Genomic DNA, 15,696 nt, shown 5'->3' with positions numbered 1-15,696 from the left:
GGTGCAGTGGCCTGAGACTGCCTCAGCAGCGGCCTCTCCAGAAGTCACGGAGATCACAGAAAGTCACGGAATCCGTGACAGACACACAGCCTTAATGATGAGATGTATCAGTCGTCTACATCTGCATTGACTGCATCCAAGTTCATATCCCTAGAGCAGACGTTCCCAAACTGTGGTTGGTGTTCCACAGTGCAATGTCTGGTGGCCCATAGAGAGCAGACTAGTTTTGTGGTGCTGGCACTCCTGTTTCCAGCTGCTAAATTTTATTAAAAGACAGCTAAGAAATTTATTAAATATGTTCTTAACATTACTTTCCCACACAGGCAATTGTGGTTACCACAAGGATGCTATGGGATCACACATGGGAGAAATAGGTGGGCCAGAGAGTCAGGAGTGGGAGGGGAGGTGGTCTACAAGAAATTCCTCTATTAGGATGTGGTCTGCAGTGTGTGGGGGGGGGAAAGGTTTGAGAATCTCTGCATAGAGTCGATTTGTTTCCCCTCCTCCTCAGCAGTCATTGATTTATACCACTGACATGATAGTGCGGAGATCTTGTTTTATCTAGAATGTGGTTTTGTAATATAGTGCATTTTCCTTGAGATTTTTTTTTTAATTTTATTCCCTTTGTAAAGCACCTTCAGCGTTTGTGTGTACTGTTTCTTTTCTGTGCCATACGATATAACAAGTTGTTCTGTGCTGTTTGCCATTAGCAATACTCAATGGCAAAATGCTAGAGGGCAGTGAATGGAGTAGGCTATGTCTGATTCTGGACATAGTTGCTCATCATGTTGGGGTTTTTTTTAACTAATTTTTTTCTCAGATTTCTTTACCATTGTTTATTTTTAAGGGGGATAAAACTTTAACTTGCAGTGCTCTGTATTTGTGCTGAAATTAAAGCTGCTTTAATTGCTCTCTCCTTCTTAAATCTATTTTTAATGGGAATGTCTTAAGACATTGAATAGAAACAGCCAAATGTGCAGGTCAGTGGCTAGGCTTATATGCATATGTGGTTAATAAACACCGCACAAATAGGGATTTCTTACAAAGCTTGCAGAATCAGAGGACCCTGTTGAAGAGTGTCATGTGTTTAACTCTGCCCCTCAGTAAGCAGAGTTTCTTTCATCTACAAAGTCACCATATGTCTTTTGTCATTGTTAATGTGGCACAGCCTGAATTACTGCAAGGTGCCTCTAAGCCAGTTAGGTAGGGCAGCATTGGGAAGCTCACACTGAATTTCCACCATCTCTCTCTCTGCTTGTGCATTGCGTGATTACAATTGCAAATGAACCTCTTCCCCTTTGGGAAAACTGGCTTTAAAAGCATGTACAGGGCGGGCTGCCACTACTGAATCACTTCACTGTTGCAGCAGCATCAGGCATGTAGTTTTGGAATAGCTGCCTCCTTTTTTCTTTTCTTTTCTTTTCTTTTTTTTTTTTTTCCTGAGGTGTTATGACAACACTTTTGGTAGAGAGCAGGGATAATGTCAAGCAAAGATGGGAGTGCATTTGTATCCATCTAAACCTGGTTGAACTTGCTGACTTTAGTATAGCAAGTTGGTTGTTTAGATATTTATTAATACAACATATACAGGTCTGCTTTACAGAAATAGTACTTTTCCCCTTTTTGTTTTGTAGATCTCTCTCTCACACACACATTTCTGCAATTTTTTTATTTTTGACCAAAAAAAATTCTTCTCTTGGGTAAAACTACTAAAATAGAAGCATGTGTGTGGTTGTGTATTGTACACTCTAGCTATAATGTATATTGGCAGACTTCAGAAAGCTTTATGTTGTATGGCATTGACTACAATTCACAGGCTTACTGGTATCTCCATCAAGGAATTTATTTACCAGAATCGGAAATTAATCATGAGCAGCTTTTGCAAACATGGAGCTTCCAAATAGACTTGATAGTTCTAAACCATTAGAAATATTATCATAATGATGATTTTTGAAATGGTGTTGTGGGGTTTCTTTGTTTTTGGTTTTGTTTTGCTCTGTTAGAGCTCTCTTGGGGGGCTGGCCCAAGATTGTGGAATGAACTGCCCCAGGAACTAAGGACCATCACACACCTCCCCACCTCCTGCTTTAGGTGCAAGGCGCATTTCTTTGGCCTTGCCTTTTCTAACACACGGATAGCTCTGTGTGTGTTTTGCGTGCAAGCGCAATGCAAAATAAAACATTCAGCTGCACACACTTCTCCCCCTCAGGAGAGGATGAGAGAACAAACCCATGACAGATGTTAGCCATACTGCTTAATGCACTTTGGAAGTCACTCAGATACTACAGTGATGAGTGCAGTATAAGAATCTAGATAGAATAGAATAGATAATTGTCTATTGTTTATTGTTTGTATTATTGTACTATCCAGGGGCCCTAGTCATGAACAAGGACTGCATTGTGCTAGGTGCTGTACAAACATAGAACAAAAAGACACCAAAGAATAGACTTTAGCCTTAGATTTACCACCGCCCTGCATAGGACTCTTTCAGCAGTGGCCTTTAAACCATTTGGAGAATCTGGAACTAGACACATTCTGATGAGTATTTCTTTGGCCTGGCAGTCTTGCCAGTGTTTATAAGCAGTGTTTAAACTAAGGTTTTCCCTAGCCTGTTAGGCCCCGATCCTGCAATGAGCTCCATGCTGGAGGACTCTGCCACTTGCTTGGAGCCCTGTTAAGTTCAGCAATGCTTCATGTGGGTGAAGGACTCCCCCTGGACAGAGCTCAGTGCGGGATCAATCGGGGTTGTACTTCAAAGTAAACTAACAGCCCAGTGTTTTAAAAAAAACAATCAAACATAAATGAAATATCCTGCTGTTTATAGCCATGGTTAACTGCTCTGAACTTAGAGCAAGCAAGTGCTTCTAACATAACTCGTCCCTGACCTGTTTACCACACCCAATTCTTCTGCTGAGGTCACTTTGCTCCAGTGTATTGTCTTAGGTTTCTTATTAGCTTCGCCATAGCCACACAGCGTTCTCTCACTATTAGTTGCTCCTTGCCGATCCTAGCCATTAATCATTCAGCACTGTGTGAATACTTCAAATAAAAGCAAACATCTCGGCATTGAAATTTCTCATCGGTGTTAGTAGAGTTTTCACAAGGTGGTTGGGGTTTTGGCATCAGAATGTCTCTGAGTTTACTAAGTGTTTTGGGAGGATCTGAATAGCAACTGTTGTCGTTGATAAGCTGTTAGGAAAAACCAAAACAAAAACCCTTCCAAATACCAGTCATGTTTCATTTCAGAATTAGCTACATCTTTCTGATCCCAGCGATTACAGCTGACAGTGTTGAATGAATTAGACTCTCCTAAGTAGTGGCTGCGTGTAATTATTAGGACTGAACATATATTGTCGATACAAATTGATGACTTAACATGTTTTGACAAACAAACAACTGGAGGTTTAACTCCGGTATATAGTGTTACTGTACTTTGGAGTTAAGCTCTAGTCATCTTCACATCCAGGCTTTGGGGGAGGGCTAACAGTCTTTGTATTGACTGCTGGCTCCTGAAAACACTGCTGCACAAGCCCATTTTGTATTTGTTTGGGTTTTCCCCCCTCTTGCTTCAAATGACAGCAATGAATCCATACAATGAAATGTTTTTGTCTTTTATATTTTTTAGGACACTTGGAGTTAGAACTGCCAAGCAGAATGAAATAATAATAATTGCACAGACGTTTTGAGCTGGAAATGTGTCAAAATAGGTCCTGGTTTTGATATGAGTGGAATTAAAGTTGGCACTCGGTCGCTCTTGAGCCACTTTTCATCCCATGGAAGGACAAAAAGAGCACAATGGGCCAAAACCTGGCCTGTCTTAAATCCTTAGCACTTCATTTGAATTTAATGTGGTTGTGCAGGATTGAAAATCCGGGTGAAACTGGCCTTTTTTTATATAATTGTATATATGTCCTCTGTTGTGGAATATTGAAAGTATGTGGTTTTGATTTTGTTTTAGTCAATTTATTAACATAAACTAAAATAATAGTACACTGAAGGCAATTAGGGAAGAGAATTATCAGAATAAGTAGCAGACCATACTTACAGTAATTTTTTTCAGCTACATTGTAGTCAGGGCAGCTAGACCTACTGCCCATCTGACCAGCTTACATCTCCACAGAATGCTGAGCTTACTAGATTGGTAGATCTTGAAGAGTGTTTTGCTTTGAAGAATAATTTCTATGATATAGGTGGTAGCTTATGAAAGAAGCCATTTTCAACATGGCTGATTTTATTCTCACTCTAACTGCTTACCAGAATATTTAGATGGCTATATATACTGCAATAATATACGGCGGTTTTACACTTGTTGTTTTCAGATAGATGTCAGATATATGGGTACCATCCATTTCTTTTTGAGGTCAGGTAGTGATCCGGCATTCAGAAATCAAATGAGGGGAGAAAAGGCCTCTCGCAGTGCAGTGGGATGTATGGTACATAAAGTGGTAAAGTGAAGAAAGCTTTAGAGAAATGGTATAGAATAATGTGTGGACTGTGAAGCGTGGACGTGATACTGGCAAACAATCACTCTGAATTGGTAATGGCTAGTTTTACTTTTCTTCATTGTTTCCAGAGCAGTGAGGGAAAGGGTGTCTTGCCTATACACTTGCTAACCGTGTGCTCAGCAATTAATCAGGATTTTTGAGCCTGGAACTTTCTCAACCATCTTTCACTGAAAGTGCCTCCTGGCTTTCCTGTGGATTTGCTGTTCTTCTTCAAGCAGTGTCCCTATAGGTGCTCCTCATGAGGATGTGTGCGCACCTGTGCGTTCTTGACTAGTGATTTTTGTCAGCTGTGTCCGCGGGTCCACAGCTGTGCCCTAGACACCCCTGTGCTCCAGCACAAGGGTATATCAGGAGGGGCGGACCCATCACCACTGCAGTTCCATCTCAGCCATTTGCAGCTTGAGACGGAGCATTGTGGTGTCCATTTAGCTAGCCATTCAGCTTGCTACACCCGTCGCTCATTTATTCCTTATTTCATAGGTTTTATTACATCATTCTGTTATTTTGCACAGTTTGTGGTTTTGAGGGGATGGGATTCTCCTTCCCCTTTTTTCTTTGCGGGATGTGGGCTTTTATTGATTTTTCTTGGGCTTTGACCCACAGCCTTGAGTTCAGGTTACACCCAAGACCCCAGGCGCCAAACCTTGCCAGACCTGCACTAGGTCTTTTCCCCTTGGCAACAAAAATTTAAGCTGCCTTCTCCATGGCCTTGGGGAGTCTCACATCCCCAAGGCCAGTCTACACCGGCAGCACTAAAGCGCTGCCGCAGCAGTGCTTTAACGTGGCTTGTGTGGTCACAGCAGAGCGCTGGGAGAGAGCTCTTCCAGCACTCTAAAAAAACCACATCCACGAGAGGCGTAGCTACTAGCACTGGGAGCACGGCTCCCAACACTGGTGCACTGTTTACACTGGCGCTTTACAGCGCTGAAACTTGCTGCACTCGGGGGTGTTTTTCAAGGTTTCAAGAGCAGATCTAAGAAATTGAGGGAAGACAAAGGTAATGGAGTGCTCTCTGAGTCACCCCGTATACATCAGATCTGCCAGCCACCACTGCTCCAGTGGTAGACAAAGATCCTGGGGGCCCTGTGGCACCACCCAGGCCTTCTAAGAAGAAAAGACCCCATAGTCTGGAATGGGATAAGAAAAGGGGAAAGTCATCCCCTCAGTCTGGGTCTCAGAAGCCATGGGCAAAGAAGCTGCCTACTGAGATGCCTCCCAGAGTAGCACCAACATCGACACCGGACTCAGTGCCTTTGAAACAGGGGGCTCCAGAGTCAGTACAAAACCTTTGTCATGCACTGTTCGTTCTTCGATACCGTTTCCATTGCTGCCTGACATATTGACTCCAGAGGATCTCTATCCGGGGTCCCTGGTAGCTTCCAGATGTCTGTTCCATGGGGACCTTTGCACCCTGGGAGAGCCTGAATGTGCACTTTCCCCCCCTTTTTTGACCCATTAGTCAAGGGTCATGAGCTATCTCCCACTCCAGATCTTACCCTGCACCTCTCCCCTCTGCCTCCTTTATGGGGATCATCTCTCCCATTGTCTACCTCCCTGGGAGCTCGTCTACCTCCCTGGGAGCTCATCACCTCAGAGAGATGGATCCTGGAGGTGATTTCTTCAGATTATTCCATTCAGCTGTCTACCAGCCCCAACCCTTGGGACTGCTTTCAATGAAGCTGTTCTACGATCTGTACTGAATCCGCCTATTCAGCACCCTTCTCCATGACCGAGGTACTGCTCAGGAGTCACCTGATGTGGAGCACCCATAGGGACACTGCTCGAAGAAGAAGAGGTTACTTACCTTGTACAGTAAATGGAGTTCTTCAAGACGTATCTCCTGTGTGTGCTCAACTACCCTCCCTCCTTCTCCTTTGCCTTGGAGTCTCTTGTTAGACTTTGCGGGTTGAGAAGGAACTGGAGTGGTGGTGGATCTGCCCCCTGCCTGTGTACCCTCATGTCGGAGTGTGATGGTGTGTAGGGCCCAGGCACGAACCTGCAGCCAAAAATCTCCGATCCAGAGTGCACCGGCACACACACAGGTCCTGACATAGAGCACCCAGAGGGGCACCCATCTCGAAGAACTTCAGTTACTGTACAAGGTAAGTAAGCTCTCTTTCCTTTGGTCAGACCTGCCTTGGACCAGCCTATCCTAACTGACAAGCGGTCCTGCTCATGCCAAAGAAGTAAAAGAAGAGGGACTTTAACCCCGGGCACTAGTCAGAGGCCACAGTCATCACCTTTTTATTCCGTCACACCCCCAATCCTCTTCAAAGGATATTCCTGGCTCTTGTGGGGGTATTAAGCTCTCTGAAGATTTTATCTTTTGAACACACACAACCTCTGCATTTTCTAGACTTCTCCCTGAAACTTTAGGCAGTACCCTTTCTGGAGGTCAGATCATGACCAGTAGGAACCACTGGTGCAAGCTTTTCTCAGGAGTTGCCTCTGTGACATACTCAGCCAATGTCATCCCAGCAGAGAAAACAACCCCCCCCCCCCCAAAAAAAAACAACAACCAAAAATAGCAAAACTAGAGAGATTCACTTTTTTCACTCTTTCTTCAATAGTAGCAGTGCTGGATTACTCACATGTTACTCTCCTGAAACCATATCTTGTGGATTAAAGTAGAGCTGAAGATAGAGAAGGAAAAGCAGCTTTTTTGTGCCACATCATCTTGGTCTGAATGTTAATCATGTGATCATCAGAGTTCAGTTGCCTGAAGATGGGGGATGGAGAGTAAGGGACTGAGCCTGGGGGAGAAGAAGATAACACCGATAGAGAGTAGGGGGTAAAATGCACTAAAATGGGTGAAAAACACCTATGTTGCTAGAGGGTTGACTAATAAGATTGTAGCATTATCAGATATTCTTGACTCACCTGTGGAATTTTGGGAGGGAAAAGGGAGGGGAGTTCTTGCACACAAACTTGCTGCAAAAACTTGGTGGAGCAAGATATCTGCATTTTTTGCATAGCATTTCTTAAAGCTTTCAAGTTAGAGATGGAACAGACCTTTTAAGATCATCAAGTCCATTCCCCTTCCCATGCAGGATTATTTCCTACAAGTACCTCTTCTGGTGTTTTGTCTGGTCTCGTTTTAAAAATTCCAAGTAATGAGGCTTCCATCACTTCCCATAGTAGATTATTTCATAGACTGATAACTCTCAGTGCTTTGAAGTTTTTCCTGCTAGTCTGTTTAAATTTTCACTTCCTTAATTTCATCCCATTAGCCCTAGCTACACCCTCTTGTTCCACCCTGTGCAATTCCCAAGTGTATGTGTGTGCATGCACATACTCAGGCTACCTACCTAAAGTATAGTTTTGAGAGTGCCTATGTGAAGTACCATATTTCTCTTGTGCATGTCTGGGCCAGATCCATGGTTGGTGTAAATTCACTTAGCTCCATTGACATCAATAATGCAATACCCCCAGCTGAGAATCTGGCCCCGGGGATGCTGAGAACCACTGATCAAGTAAACCCTGTATATGACTGAACCCACTTCAAGCCAGGGGGTGCGGTAGTACCCCAGCACCCCTAGTTCCAGCATCTATGTCTGGCCCTCAGTTTTTGCTGCGATATCTACCCCTAAAAGAGGCCAATTTAGAGCTGCTTGGTACACTTCTAAAGGAGGATACGGCAACACAAATATTAGTCTGTTTTCAGAGTTAAGAAACTTTAAATGAATGAACCTTAGGCCTGGTCTACACTGAAATTTAAGTCAACATAGCTTAGGCACTCAGGGTTGTGAAAAATCCACACTCCGGTGCGGTAGCTATGCTGACCTAACTCCTGGTGTAGGTGCAGCCAGAGCGACAGAAGTAACCTTCCATTGACTTAGCTATCCTTGCTTGGGGGACGTGGTGTTTCTACAGCAATGGAAAAACTCTTTCCGTCACTGTAGTCTGTATCTCCCCTGCAAGTAGCTATGGCGCCATAGCCCTCAAGCGTGCAGATGTGGCCTAGTGCAGGGACTGTATTTTAAAAATAAATCAATAAAAGGTGGTGGATGCAATCTGACATCTGTTACAGTTCAGCATAAGTCAGAGGATCGTGTTTTCTGAAGGCAGACTGAACTATGTCATGTCCCTGCTGCAAGGTAAAGGAGATGATGAAGATTGGGTCTGTCCTTTGTACTGGTCTGCTTTCTCTTCCTGCTTATCTTGGGTGGTGGTTCTAGTAATCCTCTTTCTCTCCACCCTCGATTCAATGCAGTGAAACCTGTTTGACCTGTCAAAGAATAAATCTGCTCCTTGTACTGTAGGGGCAGATTGTGAATTTATTTGAGAACTTGGAACCTGCTTCTTTGTTTTTTTTAAATGATTCCACACACAGAGAGCTATCAGGGTCTCTTGACGTTTGACCTATGCAGTAAAAGTCAAAGGTGCAGTCGGGGTGTCTTCCTGTTTATGGCTCAGTAGTTTAGGACTGTTTCGTTTCAAACATGCAAAATTAAAACATGAACAGACCTTCATTCTTTGCTATTGGAACTGATTTTCCTCTCACTTGCACTCATGTAAACCAAAAATTGTTCCTTTGATGCTAAACAGGTGTAAAAATAACATGAGCAGCGAATCTGGCCCTAAGGAATATTTTTCATGTGTAGCTACTAATGGGAATTATGCACGCTTCTCAGGGATAGAATAGAATCTTTAAGCTGGGGTTTCTCATATTTTCTTTTATAGTATAGAATTTTTCCTGGGAGGTGTTTTGTGTGTGTGTGTGTGTGTGTATTTAATTTCTTGCTTATACTGACTCTCTGAAGAGGCACTGGCCAAATAATGTTAGCTATGTGTCAGTCATGCTGCCAAAAGGTTAAATATGCTGGCCTAATATATGTGTGTGAGTAACACAAATATCTGTATCTCACTTTTAGACTTGCCTATTAACTGGAAAACTATCTTAAAAAAAGACCCATACCTCTTCCAGCCTTAGCCTTGCCAATGAATTGAATACTAAAATACTCGCTTCTCCCCCCCCCCCCCGTTGCTTTTTCCGAGCTCATCTTCAACTATAGCATAAAATAATGAACAAATGGTTACGTTCTACTTCTGTGCTTCTGTATGAACATAACTGACTGTTCTTTATCCTATAGATTTATCATCCGTAGAAAGCTCTGGGGTTGGCTTGGTTGGAGCAGGGAACTAGAGCAATGCCAAACAAAAAAAAATGGAGAAACCTGGCTGGGAGAGATCTGACTGGCCTCAGTGCACCTAGGCATCTTGCCTGTAGACTCTATTGTCTCAATTTATATTTTTATTTTAACAAGTTGTTCTTGAATAATGAAAAGAATGATTGAATTTACTAGAATGTGCAAATCTGGAGAAGCTGTTTCAAATATTTGCCATAAATATGAGCTAGGAATAGGACATTTAAGTACTCAGTTGGGGGGTAATTGCATGTCCTAAAGAAGGGGCAGCGCATAGTTGCTTTGCTGTCTGAGGTACAATTTGGGTCCTTGGGTTTACTTCCCCGTGCTCCAGTCGAGTCTGTTACTTATCTTACCTCGTACAAATTCGTTTCCCATACCGCTGGCCAGCATAGTTTGTGGGGAAGGAGGCTGTGCAGAGTCAAGGTTCTGCCCACTCTCTGCTCTCTTGTGTAGTTGCTTCCTCTTCCCTTTCCTGTATTGTAGCTGATGGAGGGGGGCAAAGCAAAGGAGCACCTTACACCCCCTGTGTGGGTGCAAAGTAGAAGCCATAATCTTGCCCTGGGGGGACAGATCCTGTGAAGAGTGTAGTCTCCCTGATTTCATTGGGAATTCAAAGTGGTCAGCACCTTGCAGGATCATTTTTGATCTTGCACGTGTTTTACATCAATGTAATTCTATTGACTAAACATGGAGTTACTCCTGATGTTACATCACGCTAAGCAAGATCATAGTCAAGGCCATGTGTGTGTGTTTTCAAGGTTCAGTTGTTGTGAAAAGGAAATAAATATATGTAAAACATGTTGGGTCAGACTCATCCCATTTGGCTTTAATGGAGTTGCAGCAGGGGTCAGTTTGATTCATTATGTTATCTTCATATGTCATGCACCTGGCATCTAAAAGTAACTTTAATTTAAAATGTTGGGTGATTCACATGTAGCCAGTCTTCAAAATAATTGATTGTGTTTTAAGCCAGCCAGTTGCAGGAAGATATAAGGTTTGTCTAGAAGATTATAAACTTTGTCACAATTGAACACAAAGTTAAATGGTGCAATAAGGGAGCGAGGTGCCCAAATCCCATTGGAAAATTCCAGTCTTAATTACCAGTGTAGACCAGGACAAATTGCCTTTTAGTATTGTGTCTGGAAACAGTGACTAAACCAGTAGGAGTAAAATTTCCAAATATACCCAGTGACTTAGGAGCTTAAGTTGCTATAAATGTTAAATGAGATCTAGGCACCTAAGTCAGTTAGGTGCTTTTTGAATTTTTTTCCCCAAAAGCTCATGCATAAATAAAAGGTTTAGTACAATGTAAGCCAAAACTATTTGTTTTAAAAAGAAACGCTTTTATAAGTGGTACAATATTTCCTGTAACTGAACATCCCTGGGTTTGTTCAGTGGGTTTTTTACTTATTTATAATATCCTTTATGATATAACGATGCTTACTCTTTTTCATCCAAGGGTCTCACAGCACCTCGTAAAGGTGGATGAGCATGATTTCCATATTACAGATGGGGAAACTGAGGCACAGATTGCTCAAGTGATTTGGCCAAGGTGACATGAGTTAATGGCCTGCGTTTCCTCCCACATGTTATATAATAAAGGCCTTGGTTAACCTGAAAAATCTATTTAACTTTCATTGGGGGAACTGAACTCTGTATTTTATAAATTAGTGTCTATAAGTGCATGATTATTTCCAACTTTTAAAATGCATCTGTGCTTTTTATATACCAATCCTTTTCAGTAAAATACAGACCACTCCTGCTGGTTTGTGTGAAACATGAATATATTTTAAAAAAAATTTTTTTTTGTTGATATGGAGGTTTATAAGCATGCCTGGTACAGTTAGCAGAGTTGCAAGATACATAGAACAAGATTGACCTTGTTTTATAAATTTTAAGCTATAAAAATCAAACTGTGGGGACTTCATATTTTCATAAATGTGTAGGACATGTTCACAAGTTTTGTGATGCTTCCACGTGATTTCCATTTTCAGCTGATGTACGTTCTGGCATAGGAAAGAAGGGTTCTTGTCATCTAGCATGAATGAATTTTAAGGGCCCCATCTTGCAAACACTTACTAATGAGACTGCTCATGCACTGGGTAGTAAGCATTTGTAGGATCAGGCCCTACATTATGTGTTGCTTGAAAAGCACAATCCAGTTTATGGAAGTTGTGTTTATTACTTGAAGTCAAATATTTGGAATGGTATTTGGATTAAAATTATGCTGAATTTCAGAATCCTGATCTGGGTGCTGAAAGGCTGTCTTCCTCCCTCTCCTACTTAGACACATGAAGATTCACGAGAAGGATCCAAACAGCACTGCAAGTACTACTCCCCCATCTCCTCTGAAGCGCAGACGATTGTCCTGTAAGAGGAAACTTAGTCATGAGCCTGAGACAGACAGAGAGGAACGAACCCCAGCAAAAAAGGTTCTTTACGATGCATGTTGCAGAATCTCTTCCTGACCACCATTTTCCCCATTTTGATTTCCTAACCTCTCGCATCTGATATTTACCTAATTGTGCATGAAAGAACCTATCCAGAAAACACTGTTAAGTTAAAATCATATATATATTTAAAACACAGATGTTCTTACCTGTGTTGTTAACATCTTAGATTATTCAAATTTGAAAGAATTTCAACATCTCTTTTACATTTCACTATTTAAGCTTTTTTTTCCTTTTTGCATTTCAATTTGGACAATGAAAATTAGATGGAGAATAAATTACCCATTTAGGCTGAAACTCAATCTGATGTGTGGAGGATTGTGTTATTTTTTTGATAAACCTAACAGACTTGGAAGGCCTTTAAAGCTCAAGTCACTAATATTTACTTTCAATCTTGACAACAGTTTAAATTTTTTCTCTGGAAAATTTATAGTTGGTTTGTAGTCCATTTCACATTGAGGGTCTCCCATACTAGCATACTGCTGCAGTGTTTATGCTTCAAACACCGCAAGGAAATATTTATTTCATTTGAAAAAAATAAGTTGCCATTGGCATTTTTTTAATACAATATTTCTATTGGGTTTAGTTTCATAACAGCTTGTTTATACAAAACATACATTAAATGCCAAATTTAACTTGACAGTGGCCCTTTATACTCTTTAGGCTAGCAGTAACTCAACGTAGACATCTCTTGTTTCGGTGCATTCTTTTTTTCCTGTAATTAGAAGATGTCTGTAGAAAACATGAACAATTTTACTGCTCTTCTCTGGATCACTTGAGTTAGAGGCTGGCAGTGATTCATTGGCATAAATAACCTAGGCTGACAGCCTGTTTTGTGATGGGGGAGGGGTAATGATGCTAGTTAAATGGTCAGCAGAGTTGAACATCTCACGTGCACATTTTCTTCCCTGTTAAAGTTGTTTATAAATTGTTTAGTTCTCATAAGAGATGATGATCTGGGGTGATGCAGCTGTACCTTCTAAAGGACTAGTCAACATTTAGCTAATGTATCTTATTGATCCAGCAGCTCTCTGTGTCTCTCTGGAGTGAGTCATTTTCAGTAGCCTGTAGCAAAGTCATGGGCTGGTACATTGTGACAGAAAGACTCTGTCTGGATTGCATGTTTGGCTCACTGAGCGTAGTCCTTGTGACGGGCGTTTTCATCTCTCTGAAGGTTGTCGAGGAGGCTCAGTCCAGTGAAGTGGAGAAGAAGGCTGAGGAGGAAGTTTATCGTTGTCCAGTGTGTTTCAAAGAATTTGTATGCAAGTATGGGCTGGAGACCCATATGGAGACCCATCCAGATACCTCACTGAGGTAAGAAATAGGCCTGAACATGCTCCCTGTCACCAGAGGACGGTGTGGGAGGTTCCATTCCACCTTTTACACTGTTAACGGACTCCATTTGTGGTTTTGAACATGTTGCTTAACCCTTCTGCCCCAGGTTCCCCATCTGTAAATGAGGGGTAGTATAGATTGTCTCACAGGGGTGCTGTTTGCAAACACAGCTGTTGGAAAAACCCATGAATTGGGGGGGAGGGGGAGGAAGCTGTCAAAAAACAAATTTTTGATGAAAAACAACTTGAAATTTGTAAAAATTTCGACCAGCTTTATGTACAGAGTGTTTTGAAGATGAAAACCTGTTATAAGTGTTAATTACTGACTGACTCCCCTCTTTTAGGGGAAAGAAGGAGGACGGGATGGAGAGGATGGTTATAGTAGCCGGTCATGCAGAAATGATTTTTGTTTTAAATTAGATTGAATAAGGGCAGGGGGAGTTCCCATATATAAGAAGCGACCTTACCAAAAATGTACACTTTTTTGCTTTACCTTTTGAAATGTGATGTATCAAATAGTGGTTAAAGGAAGAAAAATTTACAGTTAGACAATTTTTTTTAGATGTCATTTCATTTGGATAAGAAGGTTTAATTTTTTGTCTGAGTGATTGCTGTGATATTTCCTGTTTTTAGAACAGGTAAATCCAAATGCATGAGGACATAAATAACACAGATTTCAAGTCTGGTTTAAATACTTAGAAATCAAATATCTCCCATATAGGAGCATCAGTAAATCAAACTCATGAGCATTGGCTGCATCTTAAGTTTATTTTTGAAGAGTATCTCATGTACAGAGTATTTGGACACCTTTGTTGATTTGACTCTTTACCCTTCTGAAAAGATTTCTATTTCTGAGGATTTGTTTTTCTACTGGATGGTGCGGGGCAGGGTTGGAGTGAAACTTTTTGTTAGAACAGATAGATCGTATTGCAAATAAACTTAAAACCACATCAGATATTATCCATAGTCACACTATCATGATATTACTATGTCAAAATATATAAAAGAAGCTTAAAAGGAATCACAAGTATTTGTAGTCCTTAGTGGGGGAAAGGGCAAAGTGCTTTTTTTCTAAATTTAATCCAGCAAAACATAAGTCCAGTATATTTTAATTATATGTAGTACAAAATAGCAAATGATGCCTCTGCCAGTATTCTATATATTCCCCTCCTCCTGCTGTCTAAGGAGGGCTGAGATAATCACTCCACAGAATGCACTTATTGAGCAGGTAACTGAGCATGTCAGTAAAGTCAGCATGTCATTGATGGCTTAGTTCTAGAGCTTTTATGGAGACATGATGTCTTCATGAGCCTGTACTTAGTGAAGCTGAGTAAGATGGATTCTATTGCTCCACAGAATGGACAGAAGGTAGCAGCATAGCTAGCCCCCTACCTTGGGAGCAGAGTAATCTGCTGCTATGCGGGGATAGGCTCTCCCTGTAGCCTGTCAGTAATGACTCACGCTGGTCCCATTTATACTCCTCCTCACGCTAGTGCAGTTGTGCTTCCTGGGAAGGACTGAAGTTTCCTTAGCTATAAGCCACGGAGAGCAGGCTGTGTGGGAGTGTGCTGGAGTGAGGCTGCTTTGTGAGCTTATCCACATAAGGATAAAAGGGGTATTTGTAAAATGTTTTAACACTTTCTAAAATGCTAGTGCAGGGGTAGGCAACCTATGGCACGCATTCCGAAGGCGGCACGCGAGCTGATTTTCAGTGGCACTCACGCTGCCCGGGTCCTGGCCACTGGTCTGGGGGGCTCTGCATTTTAATTTTAATTTTAAATGAAGCTTCTTAAACATTTTAAAAACCTTATTTACTTTACATACAACAATAGTTTAGTTATATATTATAGAATTATAGAAAGAGACCTTCTAAAAATGTTAATGTATTACTGGCACGCGAAACCTTAAATTAGAGTGAATAAATGAAGACCCGGCACATCACTTCTGAAAGGTTGCTGACCCCTGTGCTAGTGCTTATGGCTCACCTTGGCCAGCTAACCTTGAAATGCAGCGAGCTAACATGTTTTAAAAACCCACCTTTCATCCTAGTCTAGACAAGCTCCAGGGCATTGTTTGCCCTGGGCTGGCCCAATATAGCAGACTGGTCCCCTGTGAAGTATTGGGTTTTAATCAAATTAGAGATTTTTAATTTAAAAAAACAAAAACAAGGGGAAAGGGCATGGATGTGATAGCTACGGCAACTGGTTGTGCTGTCACTGCAGTGCAGGGAAGCAAAAGATACTCACTTTTATTGGTC

At 41.6% G+C, this 15,696-nt stretch overlaps 1 protein-coding gene across 2 annotated transcripts in view; it reads left to right on the top strand.

Moving 5' to 3' along the window:
• The window catches only part of RREB1 (ras responsive element binding protein 1), a 144,337-nt gene that overhangs the window by 84,333 nt on the left and 44,308 nt on the right, over positions 1–15,696 (top strand). For both annotated transcript variants that reach the window (XM_065397862.1, XM_065397861.1), the window contains exons 7-8: positions 11,943–12,087; positions 13,280–13,419. In XM_065397862.1, the coding sequence (XP_065253934.1) occupies positions 11,943–12,087; positions 13,280–13,419 (285 nt within the window). The remainder of the gene's footprint in view (positions 1–11,942; positions 12,088–13,279; positions 13,420–15,696) is intronic.

Source organism: Emys orbicularis, chromosome 2, assembly GCF_028017835.1.
Source record: "Emys orbicularis isolate rEmyOrb1 chromosome 2, rEmyOrb1.hap1, whole genome shotgun sequence".
NCBI lineage: Eukaryota > Metazoa > Chordata > Testudines > Emydidae > Emys > Emys orbicularis.
The sequence above is the reverse complement of the archived record's forward strand: the minus strand, read 5'-3'. Positions and strand labels throughout refer to the sequence as shown.